The sequence below is a fragment of the Ischnura elegans genome, chromosome 12, assembly GCF_921293095.1.
Source record: "Ischnura elegans chromosome 12, ioIscEleg1.1, whole genome shotgun sequence".
NCBI classification, from domain to species: Eukaryota; Metazoa; Arthropoda; class Insecta; order Odonata; family Coenagrionidae; genus Ischnura; species Ischnura elegans.
In genome coordinates this window covers 18,663,696-18,688,231 of record NC_060257.1, presented here as the reverse complement: position 1 = coordinate 18,688,231, position 24,536 = coordinate 18,663,696, and the positions used below count along the sequence as shown (strand labels likewise).

Below are 24,536 nucleotides of genomic sequence, written 5' to 3'. Positions count from 1 at the left end.
ATTTCTGAAGAAATTACAAAGATAATGGTTCTTCTACATATTTATATTACTACCATAATCGGTAACGATGTGCCATGAAAGTTGTGAATACAATTGTAAGGCCTGAGCAACAACTTAAAAAAAACCAATTAAAGCCATTTTTCGCTTAGGAAATCAATTAGCCGACTGAAATTATAAGAGCGATGTTTACGAAATCTTTATATAGATTAGCAGGCATCAGAAACCTGTGAATAATAACCCATGTACTTATTCATTTTCTCTGATAACTTTCGCAAGCCGAATTTCTGTTTGAAAATTTTAGTCTGCTAAAGTGCGTGGTTAATAATAGAATGTTCGCTGGAAATATGACTTCGAGCGACTATCTCGGTATATGATGTATCCTATAATTTCGCTATGGAAATAAAATCTTGCCTGGTTTCAGTCGTGAGAACGAGATTCAAAAGAGAAAATGCCAGCCAAACGCCCAGAGGGTATTAACTTGTCAGCCTGTGATATAGTGAAGATTTTGTTTATTTTCGTGGGCGTTGAAATATCTCTCGCCCATTTACCTCCTCTGGCCTCTTGCGGGTTTTAAGCGTCACAAAGGAAATGTGATAATGGTAGGCATCAAAGAGCTTTTTCTTTGGCTCCAAAAAATTGTCGGCGTACAGAGTTCATGAGTTGTGTAGGAGGTCAGTACTATATGTTCCATGCGTTTTGTATATTTATCCTTAATTTTAGAGGTTTTATTGCTGAATCGTCACATGTAATGTGTCGAAGCCCTGTTTTCGGCCAGTGAAGGCGTATGATCTCAGTTTTCAAGAAATCGGATATAAATCTTCACGGAATTGTTAGTGATCTTTTCTCGGGTGCGTCCCTCGTACTTATTTTTTTTTTTTGCCCGACGTTTTTTGACCGTTGCTGGTCACTTTTTCCTTGGGAATAAGAATAGTTTTTCCGTGGGCTGTTAATAAGGGTGTATGGAGGGAAAGAGGTTGAAAGGGGAGTGGGTAAAGGAGTTGTCATTTCATTTATATTTTTGCAATATTAAAGAGCAGGGTACCACGTGTGGTTGATTTTTAAGCCACACAGTACCTGTTGAAATTCTTGTCGCTTTTTCTTTTCTCCAAAGCCTCGGATTAGCTGGCGTTTGAAGTTTACCGATTACAATTATATTGACCCTTCTTCTGTTTCCCTTTTTTTGCTTGCTTTTTTTCTTCATTGCTTCGCGGCGAAATATTCCATATCTAACCTATCGGGTATTTGCTCTATTTCACTATTCCTTTACTTGAGATGTATCGCTAATGAATTTTTTACATAGAATGTAACGTAGCCCTGTTTTAGGCGAGTGAAGTGAGTGGGTTTTAGAAATCCAGGAAATTGGTGATAAATCTTCATGCAAATGGCGATGGCCAAAAGACATTGGCCCACTATATCGTTCACTTTTTGGCTTGAAGCAATCTGTCAAAATCATGCATCGAGAAAATTATATCGCTTTATCTCCGTGGCGGCCATCAAGTAATCACAAAGAAATCACTGAGATCCCATTCTGTCTCTCAAGAAAGAACTCAATAAATCCATTTCCATTGGTCATGTATGCTTTAAAGTGTTTCAGAAGTGCCTCTGCGTCAGATATCTTTAGCTGAAATTGCTTGTCTATCAAGCATTTCAAGAGTGGTCGTGAAGTGAATCTCAAATCACAGACGCCCGTAAAATCAACGGATGGGAAACGTTATCTTATAGAACGAAGAGTGAAAGAATCGCCGTGATTCTTTGCTTTAAGGGAAGTGATTCGATTAAAAATAATGCATCATTGTCATGCTTTAGTCGATGAAAGATAGAATTTCTTCTTCATAATGATTTGTTCTCATGATGAAATTGTACCAAGATATCACTATGGCTACCTTTTTATAAACAGCGAAAATAATTTATAACGCCTGATCAGAGGAAATACAGTTGAATGCCTCATATTTGACTATTTTAAATGACTTAACGCGTCATAACATGAATGAGAGTTATTGAAGGTCTTAAAAAATCTTCAGTTAATTCGTCAATTTATTCAGTACTCATTTAAATTTTGGATAGGGATGCTCTTTAATCAACTGAAAAATATATGAGAGAGCCGTGAAAATGTAGTTTAACCAAAATCTAAAATATAGCTGCGACGTATGAACTTCACGAAGAACTTTTTTGCTACAATTAAATACCTACTATTAAATGTTGATATTAATTAAATGTGAACAAACTGTATCCTTGCAGCTGAACCTAATATCACAGAAATCCTTATTCGTTAGCGAGCGTTATTTTTTAATATCAGAATATTTCAGGCTACTTTGTAAACACGATATTTTGTTTGAATGCAAGGTACCAGTATGAGAATGCGTTTTCGTTACGAGAACCATAAATTGCTCCCATACAGGAGTGAAACATATTGGTGATATGAATGCATTACTGTTTTTAAGTAATATGGTTTAGGCTTTAGTTATTCGACGAAGTGAGTGTGATGAAGTGAGCAAAAAAAATGAAAGGCCATCTCAATGTTAAGGGAATAAAATTTGAGTCCCTTCGCAAATGCAGGGAAAATTGGGGTCATTAAGTCATCAAACACTTAACGAAACGAGGAATTCTCTTCATTTGTGAAACGATGTAGCCTTGACCTTGTATATTCGAGCTTTTTTTAGTAGAAAAAATACACATTAAGCTATTTTGGCGTTCTTATATCCTACAATCTATTACTGATGCACCCGATCTACGGTGTTTCAAAGCTCTCCCACTCCTAACTTCGTGCGTGTCATTCACTTTCACCAAAAACACTTTCCACGGCATTCCTATTCCCACTGCATTGAGCCAGATGGTGATATTCTCATGCTTAATATAATAAAAATTGCGTTCAATAACTTTTAATATCAATGGACACATATCAATATAGATGAAAAAATCCACGGTTTATGTAAATTTACTAAAATAATGAGAGATAAATTTCATTGGAATAAATAAAAATATCAATAAATTCTCTTTATCTTTAATCATTGATGTGGACTAATTACATTTATTTGAAATGCATACAGGCCTCCTGAAATTGTGTCATATATCCTAGGAGAAGAAAATGAGAAAATCTGTTCATAATCTGTGATATAGATTGCCTTAAATGCCATTTACATGTACTAAAGCATGCATCCAAAAATGATGTTGGTGAAACGTACTGTATTTGCAGTGGAGAAGTTGTTTCATGCACGTCGTGTTATATTTTGTAATTCGTGTGTGGATACTTTTATTCTCAATAAGATGTTAGCAGTTCCTCTTTGACTTTTAATCTCAAAACACCGTCATGACCCCAAAACGCCCTCGAGTAAACCTGGCCCGTAGAAAATTTCCCAATCGATTCTATCTGGAAACGGGTTGAGATTCTGATCTTGAGAAGAAAGTGAGACTGCAGACGGAGATTCACTCCAAACTTTTATCCTCCCGGACCGGCGTGCCATGGTTTCTTTTTTCCTTTTTGAATCGAGTCTTATGAAAGAAGAGAGCAACAGTAAGATTCGACGTGGTTTTAGAGGCAGACGGTATGAATGTGACACTAGAGATGGAAGGGCTTGAATTTAAGAATTACTCGATCGAACGAACACTTTTATATAAATATAGCTTTAAATACGGTAGTTTCTGGCCTATTTTCTGGATAATAAAATGTCAGTGAAAATAAAAATAATCTTGATTTATTACCTATATATACTGTCTCTCGCTATTATGCATTTTATGGGCCACTGAACGAGGCTTCAATATGTTGAAGCTAGGTGAGAAATAATAAGAATAAGAAAGAGTTAGAAGTAATTACATTCACAATATCATATGTGTAACATATAAACCCACGACCCAGACTTCAACCAATCATCGTCAACACCTGGCACTTATGCGTTTGTGCAACTCTCAAATATTTATTCAAAGGCAGAGGTGGGGAAAGAAAAAAACTCATTTTTTCCTTTTAAATTTACGAAATTGGAGACGTACCACAGCATTAGAGAGGACAGAGCATTATTTATTCAATGCGAAGTTCCTATGTGAGAATTGGTGGAATTTAATCATTCCGGTGATTAAAATAATAACTTTAACATGGGTGGCGGAGTGGTTGAGTTCTATGACTACTTCCCTCCTATTCCACCCTCGTCGATAGCAGGTATCTGTGGTTTGGTGCTAAAAGGGCAAATGTCAAAATCGCTTATATTTCAGGAGAGCAGTCTGAAATTATGATGGAAAATTCAACCTTATTTTAAACTGAAGCTAAAAAAATTTATCTTCTTGGAATTTTCAGAAAGTTATTACCTTATTATTTTACACTACACACTTCCCGAGATTTAAAGTGCTCTAAGGGGGTATAAATACAAAAGAGTAAAATTTTGACATAAGACCTTTTACCACCAAGCCACAGATATATATTGGGCATTGTCCAGTTAAAAATAACTTTGTACTCGAGAATAACGCCTTAGCGTCGAAACGCGTCTCACTAAATGAAAAAATCTATTCAAATTTACAAAGGTTGTATAACTTCATTGAGCTGTTCCAATACAAATCAACTTGCGCGCTTAATCACTGACAATAAGTGAGACTTAAAGGTGTCAGGCAATAACTTCTGAAAGTCTTTTATGTGAAACATTTTGTTTCATTTCAAGATTTTTAAAAATTCAGCCGGAATAATACTTCGCGACTGTCTCCCTGGCTTCTTTCCTGCGGGCATCCTCTACCTTTTCTGAGCGTCCCTTTTACTCGCACGTGGCGGCTCTAAGTTTACACAGATACGCCCACGGCCCCTGAAGTCTCCCATATATGAGCTCTGTGTTTGGCTAAGGCTGTGGGAAGTACAAAGAACAGGCATCTTTCCGCCCTCGGGGAAAGAACCGGCTTGGCTCAATTTGAGCCTAAACTTCACACCTCACCTCCACTGGAAGAACGAACCGTCTATTATGGAAGGGTTACAAGACGACACTGACCTACGCATAGAACGGTCGTGTGTGAAAAATATAAATCAGGTTTCTGAGCACTTATATTTTATCCATTCCAGAATTTGACGAGAGGTTGCGAGAGCTATTTCCTTGCAGGGGGATCGAGTTCGAGTCTCTGAGAGACAAGAAACTGAAATGGATGAATTCTGACTCCAGAGGCTATGGTCAATTCTACTTCTTCATTGGATAAAATATTATAATGAGAGCTCCTCAGTTAGCTATTTCAACTGTTTCCGGCGTCTTTGAATCACGAATGACTCTTATACGAGTATGTAAGATCTTTTATAATCGAGTTAAAAATTGCTATATTTTATCTTTATTTATTTACCAACGACGAGTTTCGTTGTTAGGATAACATTTTCAGGTGCGTTTAAAATTTTGTAAATGTTATTTTAACAACGAAACGCTTCGTACGAAAATTAGTATTAACTTGTTTAACTAGCATTTATAACTTCTATTACATCGTGGCACATATTATACAAGATTGGTGAGATCAAAATTAAGGAAAGACCAGCCAAGTAATTTCTTATTCGATTATTCAAGGTATATGTTACAGACTTCGTTAAAGTTGTCTTAACCTTAGACTCACATCACCATGCGTTTATGATCTGGGCTGGGTATGCATTTATTACATAGTTATTGTATTATCCCAAAATGCTTTGTGAGTAATGTTTTTCGAGACGCTTTTAGTTCTATCGTAACAGATGGGAGGCCTTCATTAGCTACATTACCCGAAAAAGCTGATGCAAGGGTAAATTCAAAGAAGTGGTGTGGTCATCAATCTTGCCGTGAGTAAAGTTCATCGATCGCTGAATCAGGAAGAGAAAAGTTTGAGTTATCTACTAGCAGTAATATCCGCAACTTCCCACTTCGTCAACAAATAACTGAGAAGCCTTTCGTATCAACACAAAAGGAAGGTTGAAAACCGCAATTCGTACGACCCTTGCCTGAGTAAAGGCTGTTGCTTGTTCCTCCAAACGTCTAGGGTGCTGACTTCTAATAACAATAAGTACTGGCGTAATAGAGGTCGTGTACTGATTTTAAGATTGTAAATAAGATTATTAATCTTTATACTTGTTTCTTATCCTGTTGTTTCATTACTTATTGTCTAAATTTATTTTAATATAAATTCATTGTAAATAATGTTGACATTGCATATGACTTTTATATTAGGTATTCGTGTTACGTAATTATTTAGAATTCCCTGCGGCAAAAGAAAAAAAATCAAAATTATTAATTTCGATCCAAGCCATTAATTTTATGGCATTGAATAATAAAGTATTAAGTCAGCAGATTCAACTTAGAATCTCTTAACAATGCTTAAAATCACTAAAGCATGTTTTAGCTGTTTTGATATGCAGATTTTAATCATGATTAACCTACCCAATTGTGTTCGAGGGATGTGCCCCAGTAAAGTTTTGGCAATTATTTCTCACGTTGCGTCTCATTATAGGCGTGATTAATTTGGACCTCCAAGCAAAATTCACAGCGCGTGCATATTCTGGCCATTAGATTATCATTGTTGAGAAAGTAGGTCATCCGAAGAGCAAAAATGTAGAAATTTGGTTCATTACATGGGTTCTAAATTAACTGAGTAAATGAAGTCCCTCGTTACAAAGCTGATACCATTAGAATGAAATAACTAATGATAGTTGCATCGTAATTTATTTTATCGCACAGGTCTATATCATTTGAAGCACATTTTATCTCACTGTGATATGAAAGCAAATGCTTACATAATATGCTAGGATAATGAAATGAATTTACTCCTTACTAGTCAGGGGTACTTTCGGGCACCTTTATTGTGTACCTGTAAATAGTTAGGACGGCCAGATTATCAGTTAAGTTTCTCATTATAAATTCGGAAAATTCTTAATGACATGAAGGCGTTATCATGCGCAAAACAAACTATACAGGTTTATTCTGAAAAAGAAATTGTAAATCTTTTTAACGTCATTGTTGTTATCTGCCGCATTAAATACGCGATCGAAATGCATATCAATCATCGTTACACATCGGGTTTTAATTTACTTCGATAACGTTGATAAATATCCACTATATGGTTATATTTTTGATATTTTAAATACTTGAAACAATCACTGACTCAGTACACTACTTTACCAGGCTGAACTATGTCGCTTTTGTCAGATTGAACCCCTTGAAGATTTAAAGCGCTTACACGGCATATATTCCCTCTCCAGAAATGCTGGGGGAAATTTTGAATGTTTTAACCGCTTACGGTCACATAACTCGACGACACGTGATGCTACAATGTTCCCTCCGCCTTCTCGAATCCGCTTGAAGAATTCAAGCTTTAATGGGCTCTTTTATATATTTACATCAGCCTCGATTAAAAAAGAGTAAATACAGTGGATTATTTGACCTCTCTTTACTTAGGATAGAAAAACAGAAGGATCCTATTGGAACAATAGGCAGGGATGGAACACCTTGATTCGTCATATGCTGTGCTATTTCCGGAAAAGGAGTGGCCCGAGGGACTTTTGAAGGTTAACTATGGAGAAGTTATCCTGGTCGTGTTTTGGAATTAATATCAGAGCGTAGAACAAAGGATTTTTATCAAGTAACGCAATGATTATGCGATGGCCAAGTATCCAGCTTTGTGAATAATGCATCCTGTTAAGCAATAAAATTACTTACACGCCATGATACTCTATAACCTAAGGGATAACCACCTGGACGATAGATAGATATAGATTTGTAAGTATATATCTGCTTTAATTAGTATGTATTCGCCAGTGAAATGGTAAATGTTTCAAATAATGCTCTTTTCTAGTTGTCGACTCGTTGGTTAATCTGAGTTTGATGTATGTATTTATCAGTTACTGAAAATATGGATGGAATGAAAGGAAATTGTCCATATTTAGAACTGAAGATGAAGTTCAATGTGAGAGCGGAAGGTTGGAGTTTTTCGTACAAATGTTTTCGTTTGCCAATTTTATTCTATTTTCTATTGTGATAGGGTTTGAAAAATAATAGGATCCGCGTTCTCCATTTTAAGATTCGTCGCCTCTTCCTGGAGCTGATTGTTACGGTAAATTAACGGCTTTAAGCCTTTAGCAGATAAGTTGATGACGTCAGACGTTGTTGACGACTCCTTCCCAGTGGGTCTCCACTTTTCCGCCACTCCAAAGATTAGTTTCGTTGTCGCTTGCACTCTAGTCAACGATTATTTTCCTTAATGAAGGTTTTACCAGAACGAGTAATTAGATCAGAACCCCAATGATGTCTCCAATGTTTTGCGATTTGGGGGCTCAGTGAACGAAAAGTAAAAAGGCCTTAACCAGTGAAAAACCTTTAAAAACCACAAACTGAAAGTTTCCTAGCTACGCGCCTGATCATGCGGCATGAAAATGATATTGTCTGTTATACTGGCGTAAGACCCGGCTCACCCTGTATTTGGGACGCTGTTGAAGGTGAATCAGTGGTCACAGAAATATGTCCAAACCACAGGCTCGCATTATGCATGAGCCCCGGACCGTCGACAAGGCGTAGAGTGACAAGAATCTCGACTGAGGCCGCTCCCACTCTCGCTGGAACGGATTTTGAACGAGAGAGAGAGAGAAAAAAAAGACTGTCTAGAGAGCGCAGCGGGGAAAGTTGAGGCATTTACCCTCCCACCTTGCTTCCTTAGCACGCTGGCGACGGAGGTGTCATGAGTGTTGACTTCCGAATAGGAATGATGGGCCAGATGGTCAGTGAACAGGTTGTTTTGATGGCTGGAGCATTATTTTCGAGTATATATGAGAATGCATTTTAATCCCAGATGTGAAAAGTAAACACATTTCGTCTTTCGTGTAATTTACGGTTTCCATAGTAATTTTGTGATTTTTTTTCAAAAGTAATAAGGATCTTGATAAAATTATTCAATTCAACATATATTTTATTTATTACTTATTTAAGAGTTGCTTTAAACATTAAGTAGCAGATGAAATGGACACGTGTACCCATAATTTCCGCTTTAAATGTTATTTTACCCCTAGAATAGTACACGAGGGCATTAAATTTGCAAATAGCGTCTTTAAATGCTATGAAATGAATTTAGCAGATGTAGAAAGGGAATTTCTCGATCACACTTTTGTGGTGCTAATTATTTCTGTTACCTTTGATAAAAATAATTAATATTTCATAGTCTAAAACGTTTTCCTTTGATGAGATTGGCAGAAGGAATAATTTTACTCCTTAGTTTTTTTGGAAACGAAATATTTTTGAGTGTGTCAAATGGTATAATGGTGTGTAAATGTAGAAAAAGGCCCTTGCCAACTTCGGTCATAAAGCGACGTAAAATTTACCTCTTTTTACACTCTACCATTAAGGAAGTTGATCCCGATATTCATCCGGACCAATAGCTTAATACTGTATATAATTTCATCAGTGGAGCTCATAATAACATGGTCTTTCGAACTGCGCTGCGCAAATTATGAGATGTGCATCATAATCGACCCCAAGTAAACTCATCATGAAACATTTTTGATGCTGGGACAGATGTTTTTCCCTGGAAATAAAGCTACTGTTTACAAGATCGAAACTTTCCAGCTACTCCTAGCGGTGAAAGTGGCATCAGACGTCCTTCTTATACACTAAGAATAGATCAAATAACCATATGGGCACAAGAAAATTTATAGTAAATTACTTGGCTAGGGCATGAAGGTGCTGTATGGGTGCTCCGTTGGCTACGAGCTTGAAAAATGTCATTTTGCTTATTCTGTAGCGGATTTTCTCGATCAGACGGCGTCTGAATAAGGATAAAGAGGTGATCTGGTTCGAGAATGGCCATGTCCCTCGGAGGAGGATTCCGAGGAAATGGCTGCGCCTCTGTCGCTCTAATTTGATCGTATTTCATCACCACGCTAAAGGACTTTCGCCGTTTGCCGAATCGGGAAATTGGACGTGAGTATGTGCATTGCAGATGGAAAAGGTAATTTGATCATCTATTGACTGTCTTACTGGGACGTAAGTGCTTTTATTGAAAACACACCTGTTAAAACGCACGTTTAGCGTGCTTAGGACAGTAATTTTAAACGTTTTATTATTTTTACCCCTTTTTCCTAGCCTCTATTTTGCTCCAAATAATGGATTTATCATGTTCATTAGCCGTAATTCTTAAAGACGATAGTATTTTCGTGGATATGTTTATAGGGTCATGAGATACTGAGTGAAAAAATGCATAGTGATTTTTATTAAAGTACATAGAACTTATTCTGGGGCTTCACTTTATAGAACCATATTGCAATATATACGATACTGACCTAGGTTTCAACTCGTTATTAGATGAGCTGTAACGATTACAAACCTAGGTTGGTATGTTATCGTTTAAAATTTCCTAGGTACACTACAGAGTGGAATTATTTCCATGCATTAGTACTAATTTTTTAATATAAAATTTCCGCAAATTGATCGCCAATATCACTTTTCCGCCTTTGAGCGCTATGGGATGATTGGTCTTAGCGTTGAAAAATATGGAATTTGGTACAGTAATTAGATATGATGAGTTGAGACTGGAACGCAGGTTCTCAGCACGCATGCCAATGCGATAAAAAATAGCTTGTACGTAATTCTAAAACTACCGTTCCAAGGATCCCACGACCGTGAAATACCTCGTTGACATTTCTGTATACTGGCTCCTGTCGAGACTTAACTGGGTTAGCGCACAACACACTTAATGTAAAGACCATTTGTCTATTTTAGTTTGTTGTATTTAAAAATATGGACTAGTTAATATGTCCTATTCTCAGCGATGGCTAATAGTCAACTTTATGACAGAGAATTTCCCTTAGTGATTATGTTTTGTGGGATAATTCTACATTTCACGTCATTTTACCCTTAATTTACGCCATAATCACTTTAGATTTTCTTTATATTTTAGTTATTGTTTCAGGAAAAATATTTTAAAAGTTTATTATCTTTTCAAAATATAGTCGACACTTGTAACTTTTAACTCAGTCTCAACTAAAGTTATATAAGTACGTCATGTTCTGCGCTTCCTCGTCAATATATGGCGAGGACTAAGGAACACAGAACTAAGGAATTTTTTATTAGCCTATATTTAATGCATATTATTCATCGCTTTTAGTTAAAATTATATCAATTTGAATACTAAGTGAGTGGAAAGTAATGGTTTGCAATAAATAGGGTTAAATCAATACATAGTTAACCGATGAAGTTACTATCAAGTTCCATCAGTAACTGACTACATCCAGACAAGTTTAACTCACAAACCAAATTATTGTTCCAGTATGTGTAAAAACCTATGAAATAGATATCAAAATCAAGCATCTTATTGACTAGAACAAATGTAACATTGGCGAAATGTTTTTTCATTCTGAATTCCATGGTGATATCCAATGCTCTTATTCTATTGTTTACTTTTGGAATTCTTCTTAATAAATTATTTAATTGTCGAAAGTGCCTGCGCTCCTGGCAAGTATTTTAATTGGTTATTAGACCACATAAGTTTATTTTAAATGTTGCATTGAAATTCCGGATGCTGCACTTCATCATTTTCTCGAAAAGAGTGCTTTGTTTGCCAGCGATATATGAACATTTGAACAAAACCTTCTACTCGCTGTCGTGTTGAATGGATTTGTGATGACCCATAACAATGTCATCGCATCATGTCTCCGTCAGCGAGTATTCGCCTGTGTCTCATGGACTTCCCTTAGCTTCACTGATCCGACACGCGAGTTCGAGTCAGCGCTGAATGCGGAGCTTTAACCCGGGAGTAGTCGCGCCTAACATGTAGCCTTACGTGGTCGCTGCGGGTCACTCTGACCCGCACTAAAAGAAATTGTTTTAAAGCTTAATTTACATTTTTGTTCTTTTGTAACTTTATGCATTTCAGTTCCAAGGTATATAAACTCAAACCATGTGTTTAAAACAAACATTTTATCACTTTTATATTTTTTTCGGAATTAAAGAAAAAGTATCACAAAAAATGAGATTTTTGTCATAGTACAAGATTTTTAGTAATTTTACGGCTAACTAGCTTACTTACAATAATTTTTCACTCTTTAATATTGAACATAGGTTATAAATAAATAAAAAAATAATATATGGCTTATTGTTATAAGGAAAAATTTTCAAGTTATTGAAGCATGAAAATGTTGTACAAATTTTCTTCAAATAAACGAAAAATCAATGAGCCATGGTTTATCACAAAGATTAAAAGTAAACTTTAACTATTAATTCATAATATTTTTCCCAATAAGAACTAATATATATTTCCACAACTTTATGTCTCTACAAATTTCAAGTTATTTGTCTAGTTGTATCCCAAAGTCAGTATAGTTGAGGTATTTTGAGTTATCATAAGTGACGTTTCTGTTGCTTCCACTTATCGGTTCGACAAGTCTGACTATGCACTACTGGAGATGGTGTTTGAATTATGTGTTCATAAGGTCCCGGGCGTTGTTTTCCAAGATATACTCCCATGTTGAAGACATAAAATGTTCGTGAGTCAACCAATGAAAACACCTTCAAACCATATTTCGCAGGCTTATTCCGCATATACTGCCTGAAACCGCACCTTCCACGGAAGGCCCACAACATCTCGTCAATTGTTGTGTAATCAGCAACAGAAAAGTTTGATTTACATTTCTTTATACCAATTCCAAAACATGCCTGAAAGGTGCTAACTTGTCCACTTCCATCTTCTGCACTCGGGTTCTTTTATTATCGAATCTTAGCATTCGAAGCAAAAATCTAAATCGATTCAAAGACATTACACACTTGAATAGACGCACTTCTTCCCACAACTCTTCTGTGTTCAGATGTGAAGCCTTCAACACACCTGCGTAATACAATAAACCCAACAGGGCTATAGTTTCTTCAACTGTAGTGTTTTTACAGTCACGCTCTCGGTCATATTTATTTTTATTCAAATCTATGAATATATTAGTGTTGTTTACAATATTTTGTACTACTTCGTCAGGCAAAAAGCACTGCCATGCTTTCAACGGTTTTTTTTAGCATTTTTTGCAAAAACGTTTGTTCCAGGAAAATGGACGATAAGATTCCGCTGTCTGGTTCGTACGGATTGGGTAGGTTCTGCAATTTTCCAGGATGATTCGCCGTCTTTCCCTAAATATCGACCCCTACACAAAAGTGGGATGTCGTCGTCTGATGTTTCATCGTCACTTGAAACTTCACTTCCACTTTGTTCAGTGTTCGTATTCCTGTCATTGTCATCTGCACATTCCTCAACGGGATCAACATCACTCCCGTAGTTGGATTCGTCATACGATGCGTCAAAAGAAAAGTCCTCCTCTAAGGTAAACAGTATTCCTTCTTCGTCAAATGGAACGCGGCGATCAGAAAGAGTAACTTGTCTACTGGAACAAGGTTTAGGTTCGCTTGCCATGTTTATGATTCAGTAACAAAAAAAACACTTAAATTAAGCCCTGAACAAGCAAACACACAACATTACACTAATATACACTAACTTACGCTCACAGTTATAAAAAAGACTTGCACACTTTTTTGACAACGCTAATAGTCGCTGCGGGTCAGGGTGACACGCACATGTACGCCTAGGTCAACGAACGAGCGGAAACTGAAGAAACTCAACAGGGTATGGTAGGAGGGTTTTAGAGAAGCAGCTACACGGAAAGTGAAGACCGTTCGTTACTTTGTACATTTAGGACATATATAAATAGTTGCGTGCGGGTCGTAGCGACCCGCGGCGACCACTCTCGGGTTAAGCAAGTCCACGTCGCGATGCACGCGTATTTCGTCATCCCAGTAAGGTGGAAGTGTGGTAGCTACATTGCTTACTGCTGACTGAAGCTGTGTCCTGGGTTCTAATCTATATTCCCTCGTGCATTGTGCAGCAACTCCTTTCGGAATTGACCTCGATTTTTTCATCTCTGCCTAAACTATGAATCAGTCATGAAATAATCATTTGAGGACTTTCTATAGTTTTTAGAGATGTTTATATGTATATATTCTTTTATTCTCGCTAATGGAATGTATTTCAAATCGAGTTACACCGTTTAAAGTAGTGTGAACTGGAGGACGCTGGCCTCAATATTTCATCTTCAAAGTGACGCTGAAATACACCGTGTTACTTACTTTGCAACTCAGGCATACATATTTTTAAATTTCTTATGATATTTATTGTTAGTTCGAAAAAGTATTGAAAGTTATCTCATTATTACGTAGCTCAAAATATACTTTCAGTTCAAGAACAATGGTAATGACCTCGTAATTTGCTTCATTCGCACATTCCTCTCATATTATAACTGTGTTTATGAAGTGACCGAGAGATAAGCTTGCGGAGCTTGGAAATGGTAACTGAATATACAAACAAACATGACTATTTTATTTGCACTCATCACGAATGTATGCTACGATTCACCGTTTAAGAAGTTACATGCATCCTAGAATGTGGGGTCAAATTCCTACGAAGGAGTAGATTTTGTTTTAACAGTTGAATGTTGGCCGGAATTTATTTACCATCGGTAGAGCCTCCTTATTCTAGGTGGCATTTTCTGATTGCAGATTTGAGCGAAATCGAGTGTAATTTTTTTCTGTAGCATCACTGAATTTGAGTGGTAGCCTGATGAAACATGTATAAATTTAATTAAAATTGGATTCATTCCAAGTGAAAGCTTTCCACATAGCAATATTGATTTGCCTTAACCTAGCTCTAACCGCGATTCACAGAATATCCAAATATGATAAAAAATAAACTAAAGCAACAATTATTGGCTTTTGGAAAATTATCCGGCAATATTTGGCGTTGGCATCATTTGTTTACTTCGATTAAAATTTGTAGTTCGATTTAATTCGAATGGAAAATAGCGTGTGTATTCAGAGGTGGTCCATCGTGACTGGGAAAGTAATTTCTCTCTGCTTCAGTCCCCACAAGCAATTTCAGTGGAATTCACCGTCCTTTCTCTTCGCTCTAAATTCAAAATGATTTTCCGACGATCAACGCACATCGCTGTAGTTTAATCGAACCTGTTTTTTTCTCACTTAATGCTAAATTACAGGAAATCAAATTTCCATGAGAGGAGGTACTAGATCCAATGAACGCAAAAGGCTGCATGAAATATCAGGCTATATTTTTTTACGATTCGTTACACATCTTTGGATAAGGATTTAATGGTCCAATATTTTACACTTGTGATACGAGGAAGATTTAATACTTAAATATTCATTTTAATCGTTATATTATTGTTTAATACAGCTCAATTGTGATACAGCTCAAGAAGATAAGGGAAATTTGAATTTCCATAACCTAGAAAACTAATTTATCGCCTTGTTTTTGACATTCAGATTGCAATCATGAATTCGATTATGTAGGAACTCCTCAAACGTCTGAGAGAGTGACTGGTAAAAAAAAAACTTACGCTATTACCCGTACTCGCTGCATATTACTTTCCGTAGTGATATAATACAAATGGTACGTTCCATCGATTCGTAGGAAGTTAGCAGCTTGACTTTTTTGTTCAGGCTCGTTACGCCGAGCAAAACGTACGGAAAATGCATGCAATTTCCAGCATAAGCCTCTATTTCATTCTACCCATTGTGAAACTGAGGCGCATAAATTTCCTTCTCGAATTATCGCCTTCATTGATTATATACCTCGTGTGGTTTCGTGGCGATGAGCAAAAAGCTCGATCGAACATGTGCACGGATACGAATTTAGCTGTGGGAAAGTGGACGACAATAAAATCTAATACCTACTGAATGCAATACGTGCTTTTTAAAAATTATTTTTCCAAGAATTAAATATTCGAGCATTTTCTCTGTCAATGCGTTACTGTTAATAGTGTGCCGACTTATCTTATCGCTGTAAACAGGTTCTTGTTAGCGATAGAGGCAAACCAGACGAAAACGTTTGTAAATGCTGCGATATTTTGCAGTTGGAGCTAATTATGACTTCTTTTAAGTAATGACGAGTTTATTACTATATTTGATGTCGATACCTGCCAAATGTTTCCCATGGGCAACAGGATTGTTCATTTAGAAATGCTTTTCCAAGAATGAAACGTATGGATTAAGTGTCTTTCGGAAGTCATAAGAGCGCACCTCAATTTTAATTATAGATATTTATTTGTCGAGGAAAAATAACAATCCGTAGTGCCATATACTCAGCAGAATATTTCCTGTTATCTCCGTTATTTTCTCTGTATTATTTTTAAGCAATGGAAGCCTAGTGATTATTTTCCCACTCAAAAGTAAATTTTTATTATGGATTGGTTAATTTTATTCATGAATGTGGAGGGAAATAATGGTACTGTCATGAATGATCCCAATATTTAGACTCTTGCGGTCAATTCATCTGTAAAAATCGATATACTTATTGATAAATTATTAAGTTCTAAGAAGACTAGCTGTCATTCTAATGCTAGTTGCCTCTGCCACCTTATTTGGCAGCAAATAGAAAAATTCCAAAGGAATCATTTTTTTCATATTTTTGTCATATCCGACTCTGTGGTTGTTGAGCATACTAATACTACATATTTGTGTGGATACTATTAAAGAAAAAATGCTTAATATTCACAAATGCTTTTGATGGTGACTGTCAATAATGTATTTTGCTGCCAAGTAGATTGAGAAAACTCCAACTAAAAATATAACTTGGCACTGAATCAGTTCGTTTACTTGAGTTTACAAGAAGATCATTACTGGTCAACAATCATAAGATTGTTTTGGCGCGGATCTCCATTCAATTCGCCTGTCAGCAACTCTTTTCACACCTACGTACTTCTTCTAATTCATATCTTTCTTTCCTGCTCCATATATTTTGTTCGAGGTGTTCCTTGTGCGTTATTGCATCTACTAGTCCCTCGAAGAAGGTAATGTATTCGGAACTAACTAAATCTTCCTGTTATGGATTGACTTCATTACTTCGAATTCGAAGTTGTGTTTATTGTTTTGCTGCTTTGTTTGTTGACATTGTCGTTTTTTTGTCCTTACGAAATCTATATAGAATATGAGAGGAAACTTATGCCCGACAAATCACTTCTCTTTGGTGTGCCGTCCGTAGCATTTAAATCAGTAGCATTTGTGAATATTAAGCATTTTTTCTTTAATAATATCCACACAAATATGTATAACAACCAAAGAGTCGGATATGAGAAAAATATGAAAAAATGAGTCCTTTGGAATTTTTCTATTTACTACCGAATGAGGCGGCAAGAGGCAACTAGCATTAGAATGACAGCTAGTCTTCTTAGAACTTAATAATTTATGAATAAGTAGATCGATTTTTACAGACGAATTGACCGCAAGATATTGGGATAATAATAATATTGGGATAATTCATGATAGTACCTTTATTTTCCCTCGTACTCTGAGAGGCTTTGGATTTCCCGTGCGTCGTCCCAATTGTGTGCCCGATGACATTTCCACGCTTCGCCCTTGGCGTCCTTGATCTGACACCGGCTATCCCAAACGACGCGTGCATTATTTCCTTCGCACCTCGCTAGGCACACACAATGCCGCAACGCCTCCAACTCCCCGACCTCCCAGCAGGCAATGCAGCACGAGGCAAGCACAAAGCGCAGCACATTTGCATGGCGGCGTTCCAAAGTTAAGGCGGGATTCATAAGCTCCCGTGGCATTTATCTTCGCCGCATATTGTTGAAGAATTCATTCATCAGAACTAACTACTATGAATCACATTTTCTTTATCTTTGAGTTAGTGATTTATGGTAATTTAAAATAAAACTAAGCACAATTGTTCCCATACTCTGTCAGAATTATTTTTTGGCATTTTCTATCAATCTCACGCAAAAATAATTTTCCTCTCGTTGGTTAAAAAATCTTTTTTGTCTCGCATTAAACAAATTTTGCATTAGTATAAACGATTAGTAGAAATAAATTGAAATTAACTCTTAATAGATAATGCATTGGAATTGGAGGTGTTCCCACGTGGAAAAGAGATTCTAACAGCCGATAACGTGCCACTTTCGATTAGGATTATGCTGCGATACTTATCAAGCGACAATCCATAAGCGACAGATAATCAATTGTAGGCATTCAATTTTTTTTTCATCGTTTCGATGCTGTTTAAAGAAAGGAAAAATATTCTCAGTGAAAAAAATGAAATTAAAATTGAGGAAAGAAATGACCAAAGGATGAGGAATTGAAGCTGTTTCTTGGTCATTTTATCACCTTAACGGAGAGTCAAAAATAAAATGTAAATCCGTGCATCTCATGAGTCAAAAACTCAGCGAGTCATGAAAGGTATCGCATAGGAAAAACAAACTCTACAGCAGCCTTCAGCAGTATGGAAGGAGTTTACCTGCTATCTTTTAGCCGTCATTAGGTCAACTGTGTTTTCAGTAACAGCTTACGCAGTTTCTTATACGTAAGACGCAAGCATGACATTTATCCGAGGTGAATGGTTTGATGCCGACCTAGCCTTCACTAGCCTCATAAGAAATGCGTCTAATAATCAGATTATATGTTAGCCGTAATTTACAGGTAGTTCATAAACTTAGGTGCCTCATTCGATAGACATTTTGCCACGATACCTATCGAGTGACAACGCATAACCAGCAGATTATCTTCAGTTAGTTAGGTATTCAAATTTTGCTTATTTTTAACTCCTATCTCCGCTTCTGATTTATCATGTTACACGCTTTTCATGACTTATTTCATCTTACTGCCGTAATTCTTTGCACTCATTTAGTCACGGTTTGTTGTTAAATCGATATCTTAGAAATATTCTCATAGTCTCTGACATATTACATCTCAGTGCATAAAATTGCTGGATGGTGGAATGAAACATTCAAATTTAAGTCGAAGTACCGAAAAAATATTGAACTGCAGTGGAGCAATTTTCATACTTCTGTTGGAAGCATTCCATTTCTTTCATTCTAAATCATTTTGTTCCGTTCATTTAAATTCGTATGGCCTTGCTTCGAAGTTGGGTTCTCAAATTTTGTCTCCCATAAGGCCTGAATTGTGCGAAACCACTGGCAATGAGCAGAAATTACGCTAAGTGGGCATTTTCAGAGCATTATTTCAGTCATGACTGTCAGCGAAGGGCTTTCCAAACAGTTTATTTATATTTCTCGGCTTTATCTGAATAATACGTGACTTCGGCGGCATATCTACAGGAATGGCCAAGAGGACGCAACGTAAGAAATTTACGAAGTCGTGATTTCCGCTTACTTCATGGTTTTCGCGCAGCACTAGCGTGGGTAGCTCATCGACTAGGAGGGAATGAGGGAAGGGCAAGAGTTTTCTTAGAATTCATTCGACGCGTTTTCCTTTTCGTTAGAAAACATGTTTAGAGTTCAGAATTGTAAATAATACTTATCATATCTAAATTTAGAATCTATTTCACCGTATTGATGGCTTCGAAAAGAGTTTAACTCCTTCTTAAGGCGATTTTCGTTTTTATTTAAGCATGAAATAACGTCACCACGGGTTCATGCTAAATAAGCTGTAAGTGTACAGCTAATCAGCTCGTGCATCAAATGTTTTTATTCCGTATTAATCTGGTAGACTATTTTTATTTACTTTTAATATACACCGTGGTAGCTTAAACTGTGGAACAAAATATATCAAAGAAGGAGATCTTGGTTTAAATCCAGATTATAGCGGAACATTTTGCCTCTGAGCAAGTTTACAGGTGCTTCATCAAAATCATTTCCATGCTAGAATCCGGTTTCCTAAGCACTAACTCAAAGTAATTGGCTCAAGCAATGTTACTAAATAGTTACTCCTGTTCGTAAATTTCCTTGTGGGCACTAACTGTTCGTATAAAATCTTTCTTTTCATTTACTAACAGTAGTCTTTTGGTGCAAAACTTAGTCATCGATAAATGCTACGATTAAATATCTAGTATTACTAATTATTAATGTAAACTGTATAAAATTGAAATATTTGAGTTATGCGACACTACTCTACATAATCGGTGTTTTTTTTCGTGATGTATGCAGAGAAATTTGCATTCCCACCAAATATAAAAAATCAAATAATAATATGGTGCATAAATTTCCCCTCTATCAAAACTTATATATGATTGATCATTTATTTATTTCATATATTCCGCTTCTAATTGGAATTTTACACCAGAGTTTTTTTAAATTTAAGCTCGCCGAGTGGAGTGAAAAGCTGTGGATGACAAATATGAAATTCAGCATCCTTTGAGATTTTAACCGCCTCTCCTACGCAACGGTTTAATGACCTCCAAGGACAGCTTTCCGCCAACTAATCCAGCCTTACTCAACTCGCTCTGAGGCTGCTAAGGTAAGCCACGATGTGCACGTCCTATTCATTTAGAAAAAAAGTAAAACTTTGTGGCTGTTATTTTTTGCAGAAAAACGAAATTCATTAATCTTCATTGCTTGGGTTTTCGTCATTTTTGGATGAGTTACATCCTGCGGAAGACAACGATATAACTACTCGATCTTTTTCACTTGACTTTTCTTCCTTCGCGGCGTTGAAATTTCTCGCGTTGTGTGTGCCGCGCTAATTACGCTCATTGCAGTAAGGGAAGTTTTTCGTGATATCTTAATGAAATTGATCGTAACTGGGCGTCAGTGGCGCCAGATAATATACCATAAGTACTAATTCTCGTGTCCGATAGCAAAATATTTCGTCACAGAACATGAAAAAGGTTTTATGAAAGTATGCTACACTATCTTTAGAATCAGATCAATTTTGATAGAAAAATTTCACTTGAGGTTATCGTAATGTATATTTTTTAACGGTGATGGTTGCGTAGGATAAAATAAAATCCAGATCGAAAGATTTATAGGTGAAAGCTCAAAACAAACAAACTGGCACACCAAATGCTCTTTGATTAGAAAAGCTACGTTTTTTTAATGATCATAAGGAAGGAAATCTGAATACAGTATATCAATGCTTTGAGCTTCGCATTGATGACGTTCCCATATGTTTTAGTATTATCTCTTTCTATTGCATGCTTTGGAAAACGCTAAGCACGCAAGATAATGCAGAATGATAAGCAGGCATATTTATAACGATGAGCTATGAATACAAATGTTCTCTTTTTCATTTACGCCGACAAAAGTAAACAAGGGGGAGAAAAATGCCGTGCTTCCTTTTGGAGTTACCCGAGCGAAGCAGCCCTAGTCTGCGTAATGGCGATACGCACTAATTATCACGAGAAAGGGAAAGCCTTTTGAACGCACCAAAAGCACTTAGATCTCATGAGGCGTAAGTTACGAAAATACTTCCTTTATTTACCGGAATATGGCTGTGGATAAGGGATTATCAGGACTTTGGAATGACAATTATCCAATTTCCTCATGACCACGCATTGAAGTGACCACTCGCCAATTTTATAGATAACCATGGGCAAGAAACGGGTTAAAAAGATTGTAAAACGCTTTCACCACTCCAATCAAGATACATTAAAGAGAGAGCAGTGTCTCATTTCGCCTTTATCCGCCCTTTTTGAATGATGGTTTTGAATGTGCTTTGTCACAAAAACAGGGAAAATATTTAATAGTTGCCTCTATTAGCACTGTGAATGAATTCGCTGCTATTCTGCGAAATAACGATAGCGCTAGGGGCGTGCTTCTTTGTGAAGGGGCCATTATATACAAATATTTTTATTAATGATATTCCTGCAAATTTCCTTTTCTTGGTAATTTGTTGATAATTTATGAGTTTTTCAGTGCCGGTGAAGTTTATCTATCCTATGGTTTTGCGGAATATTGAATGAAAGAACTTGGGTTGAAAAACTTGGATATTTAAGTACACAGTGAGCGGGAAACTTCAATGATCGACATTTAACTCGCATATTTCACTGAATCTTTTACAGAACACGACGTTATTGATGTAAAAAAGGTCAAAGGTCATCTACTAAAAAGCTTGAAAGACTGGAGGCATTCGGAATGATTTGGAGTATTTAAATCTTGAAGGAAAATGCAAAAAAACACTGCACAATTACGCAACAACTTGGAATGCATGCAGAAGAAGGAAATATTTAATGAAACTCACCCGCATGTGCAAATCTCGCAGACGCACTGTTCCTTCAACGGAATCTTCGCATTATCCTTCCCTGATGCTTTGACAGCCTTCACAGTCATCTTTTCAGTCACTTTTTCCTTCACTACCTTCTGCGACACCTCTTCAACGTGAGAACTTGAAGAAACGGCTTCTTCAACGACCGTAGACGACTTGCTAACACGCTTTTCCTCTGCAGCGGCTGCAGAAGTCGAAGACTTTGATGACTCCCGCACAACCACGGAATCTGCGGATGCGCCTTCGATGGCCGATTTGGACACCATCGACCCGTCCACGACATGACTGGAAGACACCAATTGACTGCTGCTACTGCTCTTTGACACCGACTCCTTGACCTGGCGACTTGAACTCTCCACTACCTGTGTGCTGGAGACGATCTCTTGTACCTCTTGCTGGGAAGAAGCTTTCTTGCTGCTGCCTGAGGACACCACCATTGTCGTGGAAGAACCTCCTATGACTTCGGATTTTTGGCCAGAAGTTGTCGTTTGAGAAGAAGATGATATTATCTCAGAGGCACTTTGTTTCTGAGACGAACTTCGTCTACCTCCAGACGAAACGATGGTCGTAGTGGAAGAGCCATCTACTATTTCCATCTTCTGATCTGCGATTCGTTTTTCTGATGACGACCTCATTACTTCCGAAGAGGAATGCATTTTCTGAGATGCGGCTTTGCTGGCACCAGATGAGACAACCATTGATGAGGATGTACCTCCGACGGTTTCGATTGTACCGCCCTCTATCTTGGTCTGTGACGAGGAAGAAGCTATTTGCTTGCTACTTGAGGAAGCTTCTTCGAAGTAGCTCCTACTTTCTACTTGGGACGAGGAAGACTTTTGTATGGCAGTGGAAGAGGAGGAGGACATTGCTTGTTTGGCCGAGGAGGACAGACCTTCCCTAACAACCACTTGTTGCGAATCTCCCATATCACCCGTTATCTGGACCGACCCGCCGGAGACAATCTGTCGCGTTTGCGATCCCCCAGAGGTTATCGCGGAGGAAGATGAATCTCTCAAAGCCGACTCTGACATTTTGGAGGATGATTCTAGCACCATTGATTCAGAGCTGACATGCTCTTGGTGTACTGCCGACGAGGAGGAAGACGACACCTGTTCAGACACCGAATACGAACTACTTTCGGCAGCAGACGTTTCTCCCACCATCTCCACGACCTGTTGGTCCCCTGGAAGCACCATACGTTTTCCCGTCACGACTGTGGTGACACCGGAACCTTTTCCCGGCTTTGAAGATCCCACTATCTTTTTCTGGATCACTTCTTGTGGTGCCCCTTTGATGACTTTCTTGGTCACCACTGTGGTTCCAGGGATGGGCCTGCCGGAAGCATCCACCTTCTGCATGGTTACTGTTTCCACACCACCTCCCATCACGGTGCTGCTGCTTGAGACCACCTCCTGGCTGGAAGAGACCACCTTCGAGCTGGTGGACACCCTTCTCTCCTCCGTGACGCTGCTGGAAGACTCTTGTATTGCGGTCGATGTCCCGGCCACCGTTTGCACCACTCCCGACGAGGTTATCCCATTGCTCGTCGTGGCTATCTCCCCGTTCGATGCCAAACTTCCATTGGCGATCGTGCCATTGGCTACTGTCTTCTCCTGCTTGGACGTGGATGGCACAGGCCCGGCCGCGGAGCCTGCTGTCTGTTTCTTGGTCACCGAGGGCTTCCCTGCTGCGGGTCTTCCGGAAGGCTCCTCCCGGGTCTTCCCCCGGCCCTTCTTGTCGATCGTCATCTTCACCACCTAGACTTCACGCACCACTCGCAACTACTCTATCTTTCTCGTGTTTCTATGTACTGTCACAAACTTGTATTCTCAATCCTTTTCGACAACTCCTCCTCCGCCAACACCTTCACCACCGTATTCACTAGTTTACGCGGCGTTTTTCCCCCAAGTTTCAGTTTCGTTTCTGTCTTCTCTTTTCCAGTTTGGGTGGGAGATCTGCCCGTCCCCGTTGTCGTTCTTTCCGTCTTGGGAGCCCGAGAATGAATGTTGGTGTCTGCCGGCGAGTCCTCCGCGAAGAAGACCGCGGTTGGGAGGGGGAGAGGGGTGGTCGCGGTGGTGGTGGGGGAGGGGGAGAAAGGAGTCGGTTGCCTTCTATGCCGCCTCCGCCTCTGCTCTCCCCCTCCTCCTCCCCCCTTGACTCCCACTTGTTAGTTCGGTCTTCGAGAGCGAGTGCTGTTAGTGTTTGTGTTATGTGTGTGTGTGGAGCGCGGGGGAAGGGGTAAACCGGGCTCTGTCCAATCAGACGTGGTGGGCGTCTCAGCCCGCGAAGTTCCATTGCGAGGTCGCCACGGGCCAGAGATTGGGTCTCCAAAGACCGTCGGTGGAACTGATGAATAAAAATTAAAAAAACGAATAAACTCGTGAGTCCTCACTAGTAGATTATTACCATTATTATTATTATTGAAGAATGATCGTAGGCTTTCCCGGCGTATAGAATTGTGGCAGGTTACACGGGATTTCCACCGGGTCAGGTTCTCCAACTCCATCTCGGCCGACGTTTCGATGGGCGAGTTGTCCATCGTCTTCAGGGTATGGTGCCCTGACAACTCGCCCATCGAAACGTCGA

The 24,536-nt window shown here is 38.2% G+C and overlaps 1 protein-coding gene across 1 annotated transcript in view; it reads right to left on the bottom strand.

Moving 5' to 3' along the window:
* Positions 1-23,930, bottom strand: part of LOC124169329 — a 183,029-nt gene extending 159,099 nt beyond the window's left edge. Inside the window, exon 1 of the mRNA XM_046547911.1 lies at positions 21,927-23,930. Within this exon, the coding sequence (XP_046403867.1) occupies positions 21,927-23,698 (1,772 nt within the window). The 5' untranslated portion in view covers positions 23,699-23,930. The remainder of the gene's footprint in view (positions 1-21,926) is intronic.
* Positions 23,931-24,536: the final 606 nt, after the last annotated feature.